This window comes from Mustela nigripes, chromosome 13, assembly GCF_022355385.1.
Source record: "Mustela nigripes isolate SB6536 chromosome 13, MUSNIG.SB6536, whole genome shotgun sequence".
Lineage (NCBI taxonomy): Eukaryota > Metazoa > Chordata > Mammalia > Carnivora > Mustelidae > Mustela > Mustela nigripes.
Genome location: NC_081569.1, coordinates 17,484,123 through 17,507,535, shown reverse-complemented (window position 1 = coordinate 17,507,535; position 23,413 = coordinate 17,484,123). Strand labels below are relative to the sequence as shown.

The 23,413-nt window shown below is 34.7% G+C and overlaps 1 protein-coding gene across 1 annotated transcript in view; it reads right to left on the bottom strand.

The window, feature by feature from the left end:
• MEF2A (myocyte enhancer factor 2A) overlaps nucleotides 1-23,413 on the bottom strand; it is a 75,063-nt gene that overhangs the window by 24,161 nt on the left and 27,489 nt on the right. The window contains exon 3 of the mRNA XM_059418481.1: nucleotides 18,993-19,183. Coding sequence (XP_059274464.1) covers nucleotides 18,993-19,046 — 54 coding nt within the window. The 5' untranslated portion in view covers nucleotides 19,047-19,183. The remainder of the gene's footprint in view (nucleotides 1-18,992; nucleotides 19,184-23,413) is intronic.

Genomic DNA, 23,413 nt, shown 5'->3' with positions numbered 1-23,413 from the left:
GTTGATCAGACCAGCAATACATGCTAATTAACATGCTAAGGGAGTCCAATGGAGGAAAAGCAGACAATTTATGTGAGTAACATAACTAAAAAGACAGAACTTCTAAAAAACTTTTTTTTTTTTAAATGCTGATGATAAAAAACACTCTAAGAGAAATGAAGAAAGTCTTTGATGGGCTCATTAGCAGGCTGCAAACTGATAAGGACCTCTAAGCTAAGGTATATGTCAACAGAAACTTCCAAAATTGAAAATCAAAAAGACCAAAGACTGAAAAAAATAGAATGAAATATCCAAGAACTGTGGGACAACTAAAAAAGTATAACATATGCATAACATGAATACCAGAAGGGAAAGAAAATGAAAGTAAGAAACATTTGAAGAAATAACATCTGAGAATTTTCCCCAAATTAATGTCAGACAGCAAACCACAGATCAAGGAAGAAATGCAACAACCCCTGCCCCGCCCCCTACAAAAACAAAAAAACTACATCTAAGTATAGTCGATATAAAGTATAGAAAATAAAAAATCTTGAAAGAAGCCGGGAGAGTGGGGGAAACACCTTACCTACAGAAGTACAAATATAAGAATTATAAGCAATTTCTCCTCAGAAACAATATAAGAAATAAGACAGTGGAGTGATATATACAGTATTAAGGGGGGAAAAATCACCAATCCAAAATTCTGTATCTTGAGAAATTACACTTTAAAAGAAACAAAGACCCTCTCAGACAAACAAAATTGAGGGAATTCATGGTCTACAGATCTGCCTTACAAGAAATGACAAAAGAAATTATTCAAAAAGAAGGTAACTCCTACAGAACAAAAACTCATGTAGATAAAGAATATCAAAAAAGTAATAAGGGAAGATAAAAGCTTTTCTTTTTTTCTTAATTGACATAACAGATAACAGTCTATTCAAATAATAATAGCAACAAAATACTAATGGAATGAATTACAGTAATGACATGGAATGAATAGAAGGGAGGAACTGGGAATACTTGTTATTATAAGGTTATTGTACTACCTGTAAATCTATAACTGCGAAGTGTTTATCTGAAAGTAGATTTATACTGCAAACTCTAGGGCAAACACTAAAAAAATAAAAATAAAAAGTGAAGTATAACTGATCTGCTAAGGAAGGAGAGAAAATGGAAGCATATACTCAACTAAACCCACAGAAAGCAAAAAAAGACCATAAACAAAAAGAGGAACAAAGAATTAGAGCAGCCATTAGAACACAAATATGGCAGTTATTAATCTAACTGTATCACCAATCACTGTAAAAGTCTATGGTCTAAATACACCAATTAAAAACCAGATTGTCCATATATCAAAACCAATACTCAATTATATACTGTCTACAAAAAAAACCACTTAAAGGACACATAAAAGATTAAAAGTAGAAAAAGATATACTTTGCTATAATACCAATCAAAACTAACATAGCTACATTAATTTCCAGCAGAGCAATCTTTAGAGCAAGGAGAATTATCATAATGAAGAAGGGCATTAAAAAATGATAAAGGAGTCAATCCTTGTGAAGACATAACAGTCCTTAAAGCATATGAACCTAATAACAAAGCATCATAATATATGAAACAAAGTGTTAAAACTTCAAGGAAATACAGAGAAATTTACTATTATAGGAGGAGACTTCAACATAAGACAAATAGGTATTAAATGGATTTGATGTTACCAAAAAGAAGAAAACAGACATCTTGAGTAAATTTAGTGAAAGCTATTAAATTAGACTGCATTTTATTTACTACATTTCTATCAGAAATGTTGAATATTGGTTCCAACAGGCAGAAAAATCAGTAAGGGCATCACTGAACTCAACAGCATCATCAAGCAATTTAATATAACTGACATAAAATTCACCAAATAACAGAAGAATATACATTACTGTCAAGCTCACATGAGATATTCAATAAGACAGACCACATTCTGGGCCATAAAATACCTCAACAAAGTTATAAGAATAGAAATCACAAAGTATAGGTTTTCAGATGACAATGAAATTAAATACATCAGTAACAGAAAATTGGCTGGAAAATATCAAAATACTTAAACAACATACTTTTATTTTTGTGTGTGCTTTTATTTTTTAATTTATTTTTCATTTAAATTCAATGAGCCGACTTATAGTACATCATTAGTTGAATATAACACCCAGCAGCATACTTCTAAATGACATAGAGGTCAGAGAAGAAATCTCAAGAGAAATTAAGAACTATTTTGAACTAAATCAAAGTACTCAGGTACTGAGAGTGAAAGCAATGCTTAGAGGGAAAATAGTATTAGATGCATAAACTAAGAAAGAAGAAAGATCTAAAATCAAAAATCTAAGCTTAAGAAATTACATTAAAATTAAATCCAAAGGAAGGAGAAGAAACAATAAGAATTAGAACAGCAAACACTTAAGTTGAAAATAGGGAATCAAAAGGGGAAAATGTTAAGACCAAATACTGATTCTCTGGGGCAGGGGGTGATTCATAAACCTCTAGCCAGGCTAACTAAGAACAAAGACAGACATTACTAATACTAGAAATGAAAAACTGACATTACAACTCAACTACAAATCCCACTGACATTAAAAAGATAACAGAGGAATATGAACAACTCTATGCCTACAAATTTGATGAACTAGATAAAATAGGCCAGTACCTTGGAAGCCACAATGTGCCAAATCTCAAACAAGGAGAAATCAATACAAGCCTATTCAGATCATCTATTACTCAATCAATAGTAAACAACCTTTGAAAACTGAAAGCATCAGCCCCAGATGGATTCACTGGTGAATTCTACCAAACATTTAAGGAATTATATCAACATTTTACAATCTCTTCTAGAAGACAGAAGTGGAGGGAATACTTCCTAACTTATCCTATGAGGATATAAATTATCCAATGGTACCTATAAGGGACTAAGACTACCTTAAATACCAAAACCACATAGACGAACAAGAAAACAAAACTACAGGCCAGTATTTCTTATGAACATAGATGTAAAAACACTCAACATAATATTAACAGAACTCAATAAATATGTATGTACCTTCAGTAGGTGAATGGATAAACAAACTGTGGTACATCCAGACAATGGAATATTATTCAACTCTAAGAAGCCATAAACGATCACGCCATGAAATGACATGTAGGAACCTTAAATGTATTATTACTAATGGAAGAAAACAATTTGAAAAGGCTACATACTATACGATTTAATTTGGGAAAATTTAATTCACAAAAATCCCGGGAAATTCAGAAAAAGGCAAAACTATGGTTAATAAAGAGGTAAGTGGTTTTCAGGGGTTAGCAGGAGGGAGGATTTTTAGGGCAGTGAAACTATTCTGCATGATATTATAATGATGAATACATGTCATTATACAACTGTCAAAACCACAGAGACTGTACAACACTGAGGATGAACCCCGAAGTAAACCATGGACCTTGGGCGATGATGTTGTTCAATGTAGCTTTAACAGTTTAAAAAAATGTACCATACTCTGATGTGGGATATGGTAGTCAGGGAACTGTACATCTGTGGGAACACAAAGTATATGCAAACTTTCTCCTTGATATTGCTGTGAATCTAAAACTGCTCTAAAAATAGAGTCTATTTTTAAAAATGGGTTAAAAAAAGGGGGGGTGCCTGGGTGGCCCAGTGGGTTGAGCCTCTGCCTTCGGCTCAGGTCATGATCTCAGGGTCCTGGGATCGAGCCCTGCGCATCGAGCTCTCTGCTCAGCGGGGAGCCTGCTTCCTCCTCTCTCTCTCTCTCTGCCTGCCTCTCCATCTACTTGCGATCTCTCTCTCTCTCTCTCTCTCTCTCTCTGTCAAATAAATAAATAAATAAAATCTTTTAAAAAAAAAAAGGGTTAAACAACAAAGTCCATAAATGTACCTTTAAATAGTCTTTAGAACTGTGAAACAATGTTAACTGCGGCATTTTCTCTCCTCACCAACAACTATGATACGCTTTTCCTTCCATGAACTTTGTCTCATTACCAACCTACATTTATAATCAATCATTACAGTAGTTATTGAAGAAGCTGAGGATCTTTAATATGATTAAAAGTAATTGTTTCTACTACAAAGTTTTTCCCACAGGTATAAAACTGACTATACTATTATACTACAAATATAATCTACACATGTAAAAGAGATAGCAACAATTAAAATGCATTTCACTGTACAAATGAAAGATATTCCTTATTTTTCAATAAATTTCCTATGTAGCATGATAAAATTAAAATGTAACATGATTTAATAGTTTTCAGTAAATTTAGGCAAGATGTATGTTTTCTTCCTTTTGGTAACATCAGATGCATTTAACATCTATACTTCTTAGCACTTAATTATTTTATTCTCCTAACTTTATAGAGATCGATCTCCTTAAGTTCTTAAGGCCTTGTATTTTCTTTATATTTCACAGTACACCAAGTATAAAGTGCCACATATTGTATGACCAGAAAAATAAGCCACATTTTTGTGGACTGACTCAAAATAGGGTTAAAAGTTTGGCTTTTTTTTTTTAATTAAACTTTCACATGACGAGAAAATTTAATGAGCCAAAGCAATGTAGCCTGCTTATGGCACTTACTTATATGAAAGGTGGCCACACATCCAAAATACTTTTTATGAAGTATTTTTGAATACTGGCCTATAGCTGATATTTTAATTCTCAGTATGAAACACAAATTACAAGTTACGTTAAAATAAAACAAAACAAAAACAAAAAAACCCTCAACATCTGCTGAAATATTTGTTTTCGTTTTTACAAATAGATTTTGGAAGCAAACAAAAAGGAAATGGAATTCAGGTGGGGGAGAGGGGACAACAACAGAGAGAATGAAGAGATAACGATTACAGTTTAAGGTAAAAACCACTCTGCCCAAGATACTAGATTGTAACAAAATAATAAGATACAAAGGAAGAAAAGAAGCCTTCAGAGTCTCTACATTTTGTCTCTACTTCAGAGTTTGCAGTTAAGAAATTTTTGGATGGCATATAGAGATTTCCTTCTAGACATCAGTTTTCCATCTAAAAGTGGGTATTAGTCAGTCTCCTAATTGGTATACTGTTAATTAGTAATGTTGTAATCCAGCTACATTTCAGCTCATGTATTTCATGTGAAGCAAAAATACATAAAATTAGGCTAGAGAATACCTCAGTAGGGAGTTGGCTTGTCCTTCTCCCCTCCCTCTGGCTCTTGCTCTTTCTCTCTCAAATAAATAAATAAAATCTTTAGGGGGGGTGGGAATCATCCTTTGTTAACTTGTACCTAATGCCATTACCAAAGACATAATATAATGACCTAAAAAGTGAGTTAGTATCACACAGAGAAGAACCAGGAAGAAAAGAAATCGTAACAGAGATTAAAGCCACAATAAGGAAATTCAAAGGATCAAAACAAACAAAAAAATTAGTATGAATAAAGACATCAGGTATAGTCAAAAGAAAGTATATTAAAAAAGCACACAACTGGAAAGAAAAAATATTTGTTTAAAAATAAAACATCAGAGAAATTTCTGGCTGTGTTCTTTTCTGGGATTTTTTTTGGTTTCACATCTCACATTTTAGTCCGTAATCCATTTGAGTTTATTCTTGTGTATAGTCTAAGAAAGTGGTCTAGTTTCATTCTTTTGCATGTAGCCTTTGCTGACACTGGTCATAGCAATATTCTTCTAGACATGTCTTCTGAGGCAAGAGAAATAAAAGCAAAATGCAAACTCGTGACTACATTGAAAACAGCAAAGGAAACAAGTGACAAAACTAAAAAACAAGCTAGGGAATGGGAAAAGATATTTGCAAATGACATACCCAATCGAGGGGAATTATCTAAAGTATATAAAGAACGTATACAACTCAATACCCAAAAAAACAAATAACCCAAATAAAAAATAGGAAGACGATAGGAACAGACATTTCTCCAAAAAACACTTTCAGATGGCCGACAGACACATGAAAACACTCATCATCACAGGAATGCAAATCAAAACCACAATAAGATAATCATGTCACACCTATCAGAATGGCTAAAATAAAAAATGCAAGAAACAACAAGCATTGGAGAAGATATGGAAAAAGAACCCTTGTGCACTGTTAGTGGGAATGCAAACTGGTGCAGCCACTGTGGAACACTATGGAGAGTCCTCAAAAAACTAAAAATAGAACTACCCTACAATCCAGTAATCACAATACCGGGTATTTACTCAAAGAATACAAAAACACTAATTCAAAGGGATATATGTACCCTTATATTTACTGCAGCATTCGTTACAAGATATGGAAGCATTCCAAGTGTCTACAGATTGCAGAATAAAGGAGATGTGTTATATATAAATAGAATATTATTCAACCATAAAAAAGAATGGAATCTTGCCATTTACACCAACGTGGATGGATCTAGAGAGTATACTGCTAAACAAAATAAGCCAGTCAGGCAAAGACAAATACCATATGCTTTCACTCATGTGTGGAATTTAAGAAACAAAACGAATGAATAAAGAAAAAAAGAGAAACCAAAAAAACAGATTCTCAACTTAGAGAACAATAGATTACCAGAGGGGAGGTGGAGTGTGGGGTGCGTGAAATAGGTGAAGGGGATTAAGAGTATACTTACCTTGATGCATTCTGAGTAATATATGGGACTCTGAATCACTATACTGTACACCTGAAACTAATACAACATGTTAACTGCACTGGAATTAAAATTAAAAAAAAAAAAAGAAAGAAAGAAAGAAAAGTATAGCCATACCAAATGAAAAAAATTAAAAATTAAAAAAATAAAACAATACTGAAAGGTCACAAACTTCTCACACACACACACACACACACACGTTAAGTAATCAAACTCATGTCATATTCTGCATAAGTTACTGAATGTTAAGTCACTTGTTGGTGAAAAGAAAAATATACTCAGTCTGATGCTGGCAAAACTGAAAGCCAGAACACCTTGAAATAACCTTTGCAATGTTCTAGGGAAAAGGAATGGGGTCCTAGACTCTTACACCTAGCCAAGCCATACTTCAAGTACAAAGTAACAAACATTTTCAAACATAAAAATACTAAGGAGGGTCGCCTGGGTGGCCCAGTGGGTTAAAGCCTCTGCCTTCGGCTTGGGTCATGGTCTCAGGGTCCTGGAATCAAGCCCCACATCAGGCTCTCTGCTTGGTGGGGAGCCTGCTTCCCCCTCTCTCTCTCTGCCTGCCTCTCTGCCTACCTGTGATCTCTGACAAATAAATAAATAAATAAAATCTTAAAAAAATACTAAGGAAATATAGCACCCACAAGCTCTTCTTGGAGGAAAAACAAAACAAAACTACTTGCTGAAAAAAACCTAGTCATCTAAGTAAAATATAAATTGGGAAAGACTTGGATTTTTTTCAGTTTTGTTCAATGCTGCATATTCAGTCAGCTTCTAAAATGCCACATGGCACTGAGTGGTACTAAAAAATTCTCTAAATTAATCCATAAAGCACAAAACAGTTTACAACAACAAAAGGAAGCAAGAACCACAGTAAAGAACAACTGATAACCAATGAATCCTTTCAATTGAGAACTATGACTAAAATATTGGAAATTTAGATCACAGAATAGAATAGAACTATTAATTTTAACAAAATTAAAAAATAGCAAATTGAGATTTCTGACAAGATGTTGACACAGGATCTACCTCCCTTAGAATTAAACCAGTGGTGGGGCACCTGGGTGGCTCAGTTGGTTTAGCATCTGCTGTCAGCCCAGGTCATGATCCTGGGGTCCTGGATAAAGTCTTGCATCTGGGTCCTTGCTCAGTGGAGAGCTTACTTCACCCACGGCCTGCTGTTCCCCCTGCTTGTGTGTGCTCACTCGCTTGCTCTCTCTCTCTGGCAAATAAATAAGATCTTTTAAAAAATTAAAAATTTAAAGAAAGATAAAAAGCAGTTTTGGGGTGCCTGTGTGACTCAGTTGGTTAAGCATCTAACTTGAATGTGAGGGATGTCTTGAGCTCAGGTCATGAATTCAAGTCCCACATTGGGATCCCTACTGGACATGGAAGTCTACTTAAAAAATAAAATAAAACAAAATAAAATAATATAAAATAAAATAAAAAGAGCAGTTTCAGTTCAGCTTATGCCTCTCATCTTCATTTCTGGGACACCTAATACCTGCCACCTCATAAGAGGGATTAATATCAGAGTATCACAGAAGCAATGGTTTGCGTAAGAGTGAAAAACATCGGTAGGGACTGACTAACCTCTGGCATTGGCTTCCTAACCATTCTTAATCAAAACCTCCAAGGTTGGGGCACCTGGGTGGCTCAGCTGGTTGAGCATCTGACTCATGGTTTTGGTTCAGGTCCTGATCTCAAGGGTTGTGGGATCGAGCCCTGCGTTGGGCTCCTCACTCAGAGAGGAGTCTGCTTGAAAGATTCTCCCTCTGCCCCTTCCCCGACTCAAGCCTTCTCTCTAAATAAATCTTAAAACAAACAAACAAAAAAATCCAAAAACAAAACAAAACAAACTACAAACCAACCCCCCCCCCATTGGTAGATTTCCATCTAGATAGAGTATCTTCTTCCAGTGCTCTTTTCTGTAGGAGACTCTGTGTGAAGCTGAATCTGAAGAGTTCTCCCCCCCCCCATTTTATTTTATTTCTTTTCAGTGTTCCAAAATTGTTTATGCACCACACCCCATGCTCTGTGCAGTACGTGCCCTCCTTAATACCCACCATCAAGCTTACTCATCCCCCCACCCTCCTGCCCTCCAAAACCCTCAGTTTGTTTCTCAGAGTTCACAGTCTCTCATGGTGTGTTTCCCCCTTTGATATCCCCTTTAAGGATACAAGGTGTGATATGATTATGTCATTTTTTTAATGCCTGAGGCCCTTAAACAGATTGAAATCAATAAGATGTTATAAAATAGTGCAAATATACAAACAAAACAAAGAATAAAATCCAAGTAAACTGGCAAGTCAAGAGATACTATCAGACTACATTAAAAAAGAAAAATCCAGCCATATACTATTTATAAAACATATACTTAAAGCATTAAGTACATAGTAAGGTTGAAAGTAAATGTAGAGAGCTAGACCTACTGTGAAAACACTAGCTGTAAGAAAGGTATAGCTATGTTAAAGTAAGATGAAGTAGACTTAAAATTGGAAGTCTCACTGAAAACAGAGAAGATCAATATAGATTGAAAAATTCATCAAGAAGGTAAAATAATTCTAAATATGTATGAGCCTAATGGTATGCAGTCTCAAAATATATAAAATAGCATGTATTAAATTAATAAAATGTTGAAAGAAATTGACACACCTGCTTCTAGATAAGATGAAGTAACTGATGGAAGACTAAATAACCCACTGACATCAACCAGAAAAACAAGATAAAATACAACAAAAGACACTGGAAAGTTCCTGCAGGAAAAAGGACTTGAGTTGGCAAGACTCTAGAGGGGTGAGAACCTGACAGATGTGAAATGGTCTTCTGCAGCTGTTTTTTCCCTTGTAGCCCTTTACAGATTCTGTGTATAGGGAGATGAAGAATCTAACCTTTGTCTGGACAATGGGTTGCTGCTAATAAATAGCTCTTGTCCTGGGAGCTGAACACTGAAAACTCCAGGTGTTGATAAACTAGTGAGAAGGGAGGAGCAGAAACTGAGGTGGTCACTCTGAGGCTGAATGAGGTAGGGTTAAAAAGAAAAGAAAAGCAGAAAGCCTCAAGTAGTGTTTTCTGTATTCTTCCTAAGCTAAGAAAACAAGAAATTTGAGAGATGTTTCAAGGACTGGGCCCCAAGAGCACAGTAGGATCAGTGTCGAAAGCTTTGAAAGGCTACTCCTGAAAGTAGCCTCTTTAAAGGGCAACCATAATCTTCACCAAAACTACAGCAAGCATCCCTTCTCAGGTCAATCCCTAGTTGGCCTAAGCTATTCAGTAGGAATGATAATTTCAATGGTTACAGGAAAGAGTAAACCATTTCTGTAGGAAAGTACCATAACATGGAATATGTATAGTGTCTTTCACATACAATGTCTGGTAAAAACCATAAGACATGTCAAAAGAATGACCACATAATCAAAAACAAAGAGAAAAAAGGGATCAGATATGAACCTACAGCCAATATAGCAGTTAGGAGACAAAAACTTTATGATTAGTATTTTCCAAAAAATAGTGGAAAGAATATGTGAAAAGATGGACAATTTCACCAGAGAATTGAAATCTAAAAAATAAAAATTAAAAAGAAATTTTATATTTGAAAATATACTACCAGAAATGAGTAAGTTACAAGGTGTTTTATCAGCTAATTTTTAAAAACCAAGAAAGGATTACTAGAACACAGAAAACAGGTCACTCACTATAAAACAAATGGAAGGACAGACAGAAAAGAATAAAATTACAGAAGAAAAAAGCATAAGAAATATATGAGACATACTTAAAAGCACTAAGTCACATGTAATTGGAATCCCAGAGAAGAATAGCATGAACATGAGCAGTATTTGAAAATATCATAATCAAAAAATTAACTACGAATGAAAATGTAAAAATCTTACAAGTAATGGGGGGTGGCACAACACACACACACATTATCTTCAAAAACAGGAAAAGAAATATTGAAAGCTGATTCCTCTAAAGAAATGATTAAAGTGATGAAAATCAAAAAGGCAAACAAGTGTTGGCAAAGGAACCTTCATATAATGCTGATGGAAACCAAAATGATACAGACAACTTTGACAGTCTGGCACTTCCTCAAAATGTTAAACTTTAGAGTTACCACATGACTCAGCAATTCCACACCTAGGTATATCCAAGAAAAATGAAAATACATGTTTACACAAAAGTGTGCACATAGAAACAACCAAATGCTCATGCACTGATAAACAAAATGTAGTATATTCATACAATGAAATATTATTCAGTCACAATAAAGAATGAAGTACTAGCACATCCAACAAAATCGATGAACCAAAAAAAATACTATGTTAAGCAAAAAAAGACAGTCACAGAAGATCACACAGTATATGATTTGACTTTTATGAAATATCCAGAATAAGCAAATTTATAGAAACAGAGAACAGGCTAGTGGTTTCCTATGGCTAGATATATATGGGGGGAAGGGAATGGAGACTGACTGCTAACAAGTATGGGGTTTTTTTGGGGGGGAATAAAAATGCTCTGGAAGGGGGCACCTGGGTGACTCAGTTGGTTAAGCACCTGACTCTTGATTTCAGCTCAGGTCATGATCTCACAGGGTGCGGGACTGAGACTTACACTCCGCGTGGAGTCTGCTTCAGATTCTTTCTTCCCCCCCGCCCCCCGCTCATCCCTTCTCTTTCTCTCTCTCAAATAAATAAATAAATTCCTTTAAAAATGTTTGAAGAAAATCGTGGTGATGGTTGCACAACTCTGAATATACCAAAAACAAAACAAAACAACCCCACTAAACAGTACGTTTTCATTTCAAATGGGGAAATTGTAGGACATGTGAATTTTAATCTCAGTAAAGCAGCTTTTAAAACTCGGATGAAAACATTCAGATAAAAATAATCGAAGACTTACACTGAAGGAAATAACAAAGGAAGTTCTTCAGGAAGAAACTAATCCCATATAGAAACATAAAGGAAGAACAAGAAGTGAAAAGTCTCAGTGTGTATTTATGGGTGTGTGTGTGTGTATACATGAATACTGACTGCATAAAACTTTGTTTTAATTAATTTATCACATTAAAATGAATAGTAACAAAAATCCAATAAGCAGGAAGCATAAATAGAGCCAAGTATGCTGTACGGTTCTAAAATCAGGGAAGGGGTAAAAGAAGTAATATGTCCTATACCAGTTATTTTGTAATAGGTAAAGAATATATGCTATAATACCCAGGGCAAGCCACTAAAAGAAAGGCAAAACAATACACAATGATTACTAGAAGAGAAAACAATAATTTTAAAAATGTAAATCAAAAAGATAGCCAATGAGAAAAAAAAAGGGTTCCTTTTTTTTCTCACATAAAACATATATGTTTTATATATATATGTTTTATATACATAAAACATATGCAGGTATGTTTTATATATATCTACAATTAAATTTAAGACATTTTCTTTAAGATACTCTTTTTTAAAAAGATTTATTTATTTGTGAGAGAGAAAGAGCAGGAGTGGTTAGGGAGAGTCATGCTGGGACGGCAGAGGGAGAGAATCATCCTTTAGCAGACTCCTTGCTAAGCAGGAAGCCCCATGGATATGGAACTCAATCCCAGGACTGTGTGATCAAGATCTGAGCCAAAAGCAAGAGTCAGCCACTTAACTGAGCCACCCACCCCAGCTAGCCCACGAAGACCATGATTATCCGATGAGATAAAGAGTTAAAAGTCTTAGAAGAGATCTGCCCTAAATATAAGAATAATGAAAGGCTGAAGAGGATACAAGAAGATATAACAAGAAAACACTAAGCAAAAGAAAGCTAATGTAAAGTATACTAAGAACAAACAGCTTGAAGGCAAATAGTAGTAGTTATAATAAAAAAGGACATTTCCAGAGGGCTGGTGGGGGATCAGGAAGTAGGGATTTAGGGTGGCTAGGTTATGGACACTGGAGAGTGCTATGGTGAGTGCTGTGAAATGTGTAAGCCTGATGATTCATAGACCTGTACCCCTGGGCCAAATAATATATTTTATGTTAATAAAAAAATAAAAGGACATTTCTTTTTTTATTTTTTTTTAAAGATTTTATTTATTTATTTGACAGAGATCACAAGTAGACAGAGAGGGAGGCAGAGAGAGAGAGAGGGAAGCAGGCTCCCTGCTGAGCAGAGAGCCAGATGCGGAACTCGATCCCAGGATGCTGAGATCATGACCTGAGCCGAAGGCAGCGGTTTAACCCACTGAGCCACCCAGGCACCCTAAAAGGACATTTCTTAATGCTAAAGGTGTCAATCCATCAAGAAGATAATAGGAGCTTAAATCAATATTCAACTCATAACCTAACTCCAAAATGAATAAGTAAAACCTGAAACTAAAAGAGAAATACACATGTCCACAATCTTAGGCAAAAACTGAAACACAGCCAAAGATGATCTATCAGTAGTTGACAGAATAAGCAGCCAAATAATCAGAAAGGTACAGTCCTTCTATAAGCCTGAGAAACACAATTAAGATATCTAATTTTCTCTTCCTTGCCCCTGCTCCTCACATATGCATACCACAGTAACCAAAAGTAACAATATGGTCTTTCAAGGGTAAATAAAACACTTATCAAAACTGATCAAAAGCCAGGGTCTTAAAGCAAACCTCAACACATTTAGAACAACCTTAATCATTTGGAGCACAGTCTGTGAATATACTGGAAAAAAGCTAAAAATTATTTTTAAAAAAGATAGCTTAAAAAGAGATTCTGCAATATATTTCCAAATAATTCAGGTATTAAAAAAGAAATCCCAGTATAAATTTGAAAATATTTTCGCCAGAATAAAGAAGGTAAAAAATCATTATTGTAATTTGTGAGACATATACAGCTCAATCAGTACTTACACGGGAAAACATAATTCTATAAAATTTGTTAGGAAAAAAAGGAAGGATGAAAAGTCAATGACTAATGTAAAAAAACACTGTCCAAGAAGAGAAGAAAAGACCTAAATAAATGACCTTTAAAATAACTGTATGATAAAAGTACTTTAGTGAGCTAAAATGTTCATTCTTAGAAAGGGTTAATAATTATGGTGACTAACATAACACAATAAAAAAAGAAGAAGAAAAGAAAGGTTAATAAAACTGACATAATCTCAGTGATCAAGGAAAAAAAAGACACGAAGTAACAATATAGGGAATGGAAGACAAAATATAAAAGAGAATATGAGCAATACGAAGAAAATTAGAGCATATGAACATTGAACTTCAATAATATTAACAATTTAAATAAAATAGAGAATTTCTTGAAAAACCCAACTTACCCAACTGACAGAAAAAGTAGAAGAGTAGGAATCATTCTATCTCTTACAGAAATTAAATATTTACTTTAAAAAACTCTCACACAGTAAACTCCAAGGACAAACAGATTTACTGGTAAACTTTTCCAAGTATTCAAAGAAGAAATATATTACTATTACACAAACTTCTCCAGAGAACAAGAAACAACACTTCCCAACTCATTTTATAAGGCCAGCATAACTTGTCATAACCTAAGAATGACATTACAAGAAAAAGAAATTATAGACTAATCTCACACACACACACACATACTCGCAAAAATAAAAAATGGAGTAAGAACAATCAAATCAAGTGATATATATAAAGGTGTATTTCAAGAAATACATTTTTAAAGCATTCAAATGCTTTAACATTTGAAAATCAACCAACATAGGATACTACATTAAAGAAAAAAGGGGAGAAAAATACCATAGAATCATCTACATAAACTCAGAAAAAGCTTTTGATAAAATTCAATACTGATTCAGGATAAAAACAGTGGCATTAGAAATAGCAGAAAACTTTTCTATTCTGATAAAAGGGATCTTTTAGAAAAACTCTCAGTAAATACCATAATTAATGATCAAATATTGAATGTTTTTTCCTAAAGTTGAGAATGAGACAAAGGATGCCCACTACCTTCACTTTTATTCATTATTCTAGAGGTCCGAGCTAGTGCAATGAAACAAGATAATGTAATAAAGGATTTCAAAAAGAGTAAATCACTGTTCACAGACAACGCAATTGTTTACATTGGAAATCCAAAATAATGTACAACTTATACTACTAGAAATAAATAAATTTTGAAAGTGAATTTTGCAAGATTGCTAGACACAAAGTCAACATTAAAAAAATAAACTAAGCGTTTATAGACTTAGCAACAAGCATAGAGAAAAATGAAATCTGGGGAAAAACATAATGACACTAAAAAAAAATCCAATACCTAAAAATAAACAAAATAAGGTAACCATATCTATTTATGGATTATAAGACTTAATACTGTAAAGATTTCAGTTCTCCTAAATCAATCCATACATCTGAATTCCAGTAAGTTCATTTTGTTGGCTCTCTTAAGTGAATACTGACACTTGGTTTCACTTGGAAAGAAAAATGACAACAACAACCACTCAGTCATGCAGAATACCATGGTAGAGAATTTCTACTACCAAATATTAAACTACAGTAATTAAAATAGTACAGAATTGAGCAAGGATATAAAATACACAAATGGAACAAAACAGAGTTCAGAAACAGCCCCACATGTGTATGATTCCTTGATTCGCAGCAAAGGCAACCCCTGTCATGCAATGGAGGAAGGATGGTTCTTAAAACAAATTGCACTGGGTGAACTGAGTATTTATCAGGAAAACAAATCTTAACCCCAACACCTCAAACCATACACAAAACTAAATTCAAAATGGATAACAGATATAAAACATGAAAGGTAAAAAGCAGAAGAAAGCATAAAAACAATCTTTATGGACTTATGATGGGTAAGTATTTCTCCAACACAACACAGAGCATTAGCCATAAAGGAAGAAAAAGAAGAGAAACTGGACAACATTTAAAAAAAAAGGATTGAAAAAGTGAAAAGGCAAGCCATGATATGAGGGAAGTTATTTGAAATGCACATAATGAATAAAACACTCAGAATATATTATATACAGAATGTATACTAATAATTATTAAGAAAAAAGCAGTCAAGGAGACTGCCTAAGAAAAGGTAGTCAGGTACAACTTAACAGGTAAGTCATAAAAGAAGGTATCTAAAGGGCCAAGAAAAATATGAAAAGGTGATCAACTTCATCAAACATCACAGAAACTTAAAATTAAAATGTTACTTTTGCTCATCCACCAGAACAGCTAAAATGAAGGGATAAAAACTAGTAATGGTGAATATTTAGAGCAGCTGAGCAGCTGGAACTTTCACACACCCTGTTAGCAGAGCAAAAATTATAAATCAGTACAACCACTTTAGAAAACTATTGCTATTAAAGCTTTCACAGGTATACTCTCTGACTTAGCAACTGTAACCCTCGGTATATACCCAAGCATTCATAGGTACCAAAGACACACACGGGAGTATTCAAAATAGCACTTTTTATAATAGTCTCAAAGTAGAAAACAACCCAAAATTCTATTTACAGTAGAAAAAATAAGTGTACACATTGTGTTCTATCCAGTCAATGGAATATCATACATCAATGAAAACATATATGAATATGTAGATTTTAAAAACACATCTACATATATACCCACATGCAACACTAACATTAATTTCACAAACATAATGTTGCCCAAACGAACACAGGCTGTTCACATAAATTCAAAACCAGGGGTAATTAACCTATGTGTTAGAAAGTTCAGTTAATGACTTTCCTTCCCTGGGGCAGGGAGATAATGCCTGGGACAAGACAGAGAGTTTCTGGGGTGGTGCACTGGGATATGCTGGTTACGTGGCCATGTACTTTTTGCAATAACTCTCTTAGCCACACTTAGGATTTGTGTGCTTTTCTTTTATGTTATACTTTAATACAAAATTTACGTTTTAAATAGAAACACATTACGCCAAGAAGGACCAACACAAGGTTTCACCAGAAGCTCCCAAATGAAAGTCAAGTTGAAAGCTTCCAAGTAGAAGTGAAGTGAGGTGAAGCAGCTCTTAAGTGCATGGTAGTGTCAACCCCAAGAGTTTTAACTCACTGTTCTAATGACTTGAAGTGTGATTTTATCTTAGTAGCTCCAAAAATCCAATCATTAAAAACTATTCGCTATTACCTCCTTCAGTACTGCTCGCTAAACAACCCCAGAGGTTGGTAGTTCCTTCCATAAACCCTCCCAGCACCTAAACTTAGCATCTATCTGCCACATAGTTAAATTTCTTCTGTAGGCTATATATTTTTAATGAGTCTCCAGTGCTTAACAGTCTCTCTCTGATATGGTAAATATTCAAATTTGGATGAATAAGTGACACATATCCTCTTCAGCACAGAAACCTTTTTCCCCCATTTTAATGCCAGAATAATGAAACTTTTTTTTTTTTTTAAAGATTTTACTTATTTATTTGAGAGAGAGAGAGTGAGAGAGAACATGAGCAAGGAGAAGGTCAGAGAGAGAAGCAGACTCCCCGTGGAACTGGGAGCCCTATGCGGGACTCGATCCTGGGACTCCGGGATCATGACCTGAGCCTAAGGCAGTCGTCCAACCAACTGGGCCACCCAGGCGTCCCAGAATAATGAAACTTTTAACTCAAATTCCACAAGTTAAAAATGACAAATTATGTCTGTGCCTAATCAAACCTGAAAACCGAATTGTCTAACTACCTCCACAGTATGTTTTCTGCATTCTTTGCCAAAATCACCTGAGAAGAAATTCAGACACCCTTACCCTTGCCCCATCTGGCAGCTTAGTAAGAAAATGACTTAGGTAAACTCAATATATTAATTATTAATTAAGGCTAATTCTAGTTGCTGAGTATAGTGGCAAGCTTCATCTTTTAATATCATTTCCTTAACTTAAAAAGCTCCATTACAGTCACTTACATATTCCTAGCTCCTTTTTCTCTCTAAAGATGGGAGGTCTTTTCCACTGGTAGATCCAGTGTATCTATGCTGAATTTAAACATGACTCTCTATGGGAAAATGAGAGTTCAGGGAATGTTTCGTCCTTTGCCAGTTCTCTGCTTTTATGTTATTCCCTGAATAAACCCTATTTTACATTAATATTGCATGTGTTCATGAAGCAGGTCCCCCATGTTCCCTCTATGTGACATAGTCCTCAGATTTATGAAGGGACATTTACTTGCAAGCTTGCTTAGAATCATGATGGAATAGTTATTTTATCACTCTCCCCTGTTTTATCAACCTTCATAAAGAATCATACTGTGTGAGCCTTACATTTTATCAGAAGAATTTTCACGAGATGAAACAGGAGTTCTCTTCATTTAGGTCCAGTGACAACTCTAATCACTTCCACTAACTTCTTTATCAGCTATTCAGCTGAGTTTTGTCTCCAATTATATCCATATTACCAGATGAATTACTACTCAAACTCTGCAGATTTTATCTTTAGTGCTGTTCTGTTCCTGGTAAGCTTCCAGAAACCAGCTTTTCTGGAAACTTCTCCTGAGAGGCAAACTTTCCAGAGCAGAATCTACCCCTCCTGCATATGCTGTAACTACTAGATTATTTACAACATTCTATGAAACTATTTTTCCTTCTTTCCTTTAAACCAAGAGCATGGCAAACTTCTTAAAAGGCCAGGAGTAAAGATTTTAGGCCTATGGGCAACTACTCAATTATGCTGTTACAATGTGAAATCAGGCACAGACAATATGTAAACAAATGCACATGGCAGTTTTCTAACAATGATTTGTTTGTAAAAAGAGCCAGCTTGCCCATGAACCACAGTTTGCCAATCCCTACTCTAAACTCTTACAATTTCTGGTCTTCATATATCAGTATTATAATTATCTTGAACTTTTAAGGGTTTATTGACACTGGTGCTAAAAATTAAGTTCAATATATCTTATCAATTAAAACTGAGATCAATATAATAACTGTTCTGGGAATATTTGTGATAATATGAGTTATAAAAAAATTCTCTTTATTTGTTGGTTAACCAGAAAATTTAAGTGACTAAAGCACATTCACTGATAACCATAGTTAACTTAGATATTCCCTAATTATGAAATTAGAGGTGATAATTTATAATAATAATTAACCTATTAAAAACAAACATAATCAAATGAACAAAAGACTAAGTATATTACAATAAATCTACACAATGGACAGTAACGGTGGGACTACAGTGATCTCTTCTTTTCCCCTATATTTTCTATAACTAACATCTATGATTTTTGCAATAAGAAAAAGTTTCTTTAAAGCACATGATGACAAGCTAAAAGTGTTTAAATTTTTTATTTAGTTTGAAAACAAAAATAGACTTGGAATTAAATTTAAGAAAAATTCAACCATTCTATCCTATGCTCCTCTTTTAAAAAAAATATTTACATCAAGAATAAATAAGTTAAAATTTTCATTTACCTGTCGGTTCCTTTCATCCATTATGCGTGTGATTTGAATTTTCTTCCGCCCCATTTTCAATCACCTTTCCTTCCTTATATGCCAAATATTTAATTCAAAATGTATTTTCTTCAATACCCTAATGCATGGTACACAGCTTCTATTATTTCAGCTTCTGGTCCAAGGGCTACAGCTGAAATTTTCTATAAGATCTAAAAGAAAACACAAATTAGAAAATTTAAGTTCTATAAGTTTGTAAATCATGGAACTGTTATACAAATTTCAAACTTACCTCTATGCTGCACATAGGCACATATTAGTTGAAATTCCTCGTTACATATTGGTAGTTAAGTTGAAGCTTTGTTAATAATAACTTCACCCCTAAAAAAATCCCTTGAATCTTTTTGTGCCTCTAGCTCTGGCTGAAAGAGTACAATTATAAGCTTTGAGTTTTTCTCAATACATAGAGTAAAAGTAACAAGAGCCAATACTTATTGGGATTTTTCTATGTGCCAAGAATTTTTCCATGTGCCTGACATATCTTAACTCATTCAATCCAAACAGCAATCTTTTTGGTTATAATTATCATCACCATTTTATAAATAAGGATACTGAGGCAGAGAGATCCTAAATAATATGTCCAAGGTAACACACACAGTAAAGGGCAGGGCTTGGAATATGAACTCAGGGACTCTGGCTCCAGAATTTCTCTGCTTGGAAAATATCCTTGGAAATATCCTTGGAAAGTTTCTGATGTCCTCCATGTCAAAGGATGAACTAATAATCTGGGTAGCTCCAATCTGCCCTTACAAATGATTCTTGCAAACTGCCCTAGCTACCACCCAAATTACTGTCAATCCATAAAGGCACCATATGATTTCATAATAATGTCCACTTATTAAATGAAATACTGTTCCTTTTAGCCATTTAATAAAATCCTCCTAATTTATCAAGATTCAGTTCCCCCTGATAGAGTAAACCATAGCACCTTATACTCTGTGGCTATTTGTATAATAAATTCTAAGTCCGTATTCCTGAGACCGTGAATCCTTCAAGAACAGGATTTGTTTTTTTATTCCATTTATCTCTGTAATTCAATGACTGGCAATGATATAATTTTTCATGTTCCGAATGACAGTTGTGTCAAAGACCTAGTGTTTTCAAAACTTACATAATAAAATATTTACAAGGGAATAAAAGACAAATACTAAAATACAATAATAAATTCTCAGGGGAATTTTATTCAAGTATTTTTAATCTTGTGCATATACAGCCATAAAACTTTAAAAGTACTGTGCAAATCCATGTTTGATTAAATCTGGCTTTTGCTCAAAAGCAGTGAATTTTTCATTTCTTAACACTACCATCATAACTATAAGCATGGCATGTCTTACGATAGTATCTTCCCTTGTATTCTTTCATTTCTTCATTCATACAAACATTAACTGAACATCTATTAACCTATTAACTGATCACCAACTTGCAAAAGTACTGTACTTCCAAACACTGAAGTAGGCACATAGAGTAAAATATTTAAAAAGAAAAAAGGCATGATTTCTAATCTCACTGAGTTCATAGTTTAGAGGGGAAAACAGACATTAATCAAACTACCATATAAATGAGTCCAGAAATTAAAATTAGGATGTTAGTTTATTTGACCTAAATTCATAACTTAGGTAAGGCTTCCTTTGGAATGTGCCTCAAACCTGAGTATGAAGGTATACATTCTAAGCAGAGAGTATACCATGTGCACGGAAGCAGGAAACATTAGCAAAACTGAAGGATGGCTAGTCAACTGGTGGGAACCAAACAAAACAACTGTGCTGTAGAATGTTTTTGCTTCCTCATGAGACTGCAATATAAACCAATAAAAGTCAGTTTATTCAAATCATGTTCCTTAACAGATCACACTGCATTCAATTCCCATTATAAAAATTTGAACTGTAGTAGACAAGATAAATATTCGTGCATTTCAATTCTAATGCCTCTAAGGTGTATGTACTCTACTCTCTTTGAGAATCTGAAAAATTCTGAATTCTATTAGACCATATCTAAGCATTTTGCTTTTGACAATAGTTGAATAGGTTACTTCAACCTTCTCTCTTAAGATTTATTTATTTCAGAGGGAGGGTGAGAGAACATAAGCAAGCACAAATGGTGGGGGGTGAGGGGACAGAGGTAGAAAATCTTCAAGGAGACTCCGACCTGAGCGCGAAGCCTGACAGAGTGCTCAATCCCACAAACAATGAGATCACAACCTGAGCCAAAAGTAAGTCAGATGCTTAACTACGTCACCCAGGAGCCCCAAACCAACCTTCTAATAATGAGAAAACAACAAGAAAAGTAATCTGTTCAAAACCACTGGAGAACTTTCAAGACAGAATTGAAGGGCTGAGATCTGGAAGAAACGGATGAGATTGCACTTCAGATTAATTCTCCCCCTAGTCATTAGTAGATTCTTAAAATATTGCCTGAGCCCCATGTCAGGTTCCCTGCTCAGCAGGGAGTCTGCTTCTCCCTCTTCCTCTCCATGTACCCCCCACCCACTCGTGCTCTCTCTCTCACTGTTTCTCAAATAAATAAGATTGTGTGTGTGTGTGTGTGTGTGTGTGTTTACTTTTAGACCCAAAAACGTTGGCTGAGAGGCTGAGAAGCTAAACAGAGCTTTCAACAGATCTTCGGTAGGACACAAAAATAGATGCAAGGTCTGCCAAGGAATAGCCCAGCCCCAGTAAACACACCGGGAGTAGGGAGGGAATCTAAAAGACTATACCCTAGGTATAAAGGTAAACTAGAAATAGACCAGACCAACAAGGAGGAAAGTATAGCTTCATATCATCTCAATCCCTGATTAGGTTAAGGAATCTGGGCTACGTAGTGTTATTAGCCTAGCTGCAGGCCAATAAAAACTTCTGTAAAGATTTTAGCAAAAGTATATCTTACCAGCAAAAGTTAACATCATCTAGAAATTTAAATGATCTTATCATTATTATACAAAATGTCTAAAAATAAAAATAACCAGTCAAGACCTGACTTGAAAGCTAAGATTTTAAAATGGCAAGAAATCAGACCTATAGGGGCGCCTGGGTGGCTCAGTGGGTTAAGCCGCTGCCTTCGGCTCAGGTCATGATCTCAGGGTCCTGGGATCGAGTCCCGCATCGGGCTCTCTGCTCAGCAGGGAGCCTGCTTCCCTCTCTCTCTCTGCCTGCCTCTCCATCAACTTGTGATTTCTCTCTGTCAAATAAATAAATAAAATCTTAAAAAAAAGAAAAATAAGAAGAAATCAGACCTATAGTAGATCCAAGGAATGGTGTTATCAGAAAAGAACTTTAAAATATGTTAATGTGTTCAAAGAATTAATAAAGACTATTGGCAGAAAATGCTAAAAGTATGGAAAACAACTGAAAAATACAATTCTGAAAACAGAAAATAAAAAAATAAATCATAATAGGTTAGAATACAGCTGAACAATCAATGATCCAGAAGCTAAGAAAGAGGAAAATACTTATACTGATGCCCAAGAAGACATAAATTGGGAAATACAGAAAAGAATGTGAAAAAATTATGACACATGGATCCAAAATACATGTAACTGCAGTCCTTGAAAGAAAAGAGAGAAATGTTTAAAGACATATAGTTGAAAACTTTTTAAAAACTTACCAGTGACATCATGCCACAGAACCAAGCAAACTCCCAAGCAAAACAAATACAAAGAAAACCACAACAAAAAACCCATCAAAGTAAAAAGGGTGGATGGAGGGAAAGAGAGAGACACACACAAAGAGACACAGCCACAGACAGAGAGATCTTAAAAGTAGTCAAAAAAGGAGAGATTTACAGTTGACTTTTTCACAGAAGTAATGGAAGTCAGAAGACATGGAATGATATCCTCAAAGTGCCAAGAGTGGGAGAAATGCCAAACTAGAATAGTCTATCTGGCAAGTAATACTCCTGAAGGGGGTGGGGGGGGGGCAAAACACAGACATCCGTAATCAAATAGAAACAAATAATTTAACACCAAAAACAATGAAGGGACTTCTTCAAGTAGAAAGAAAAAAGGATGTTTTCTTTGCAGAAATGTCTGTTCATGTCTTCTGCCCATTTCTTGATTGGATTATTTGTTCTTAGGGTGTTGAGTTGGCTAAGTTCTTTATAGATTTTGGACACTAGCCCTTTATCTGATATGTCATTTGCAAATATCTTCTCCCGTTCTGTCAGTTGTCTTTTGGTTTTGTTAACTGTTTCCTTTGCTGTATAAAAGCTTTGGATCTTGATAAAATCCCAATAGTTCATTTTTGCCCTTGCTTCCCTTCCCTTGCCTTTGGCAATGGAAGTTGTTGCTGCGGCTGAGGTCGAAGAGGTTGCTGCCTGTGTTCTCCTCAAGGATTTTGATGAATTCCTTTCTCACATTGAGGTCCTTCACCTATTTGGAGTCTATTTTC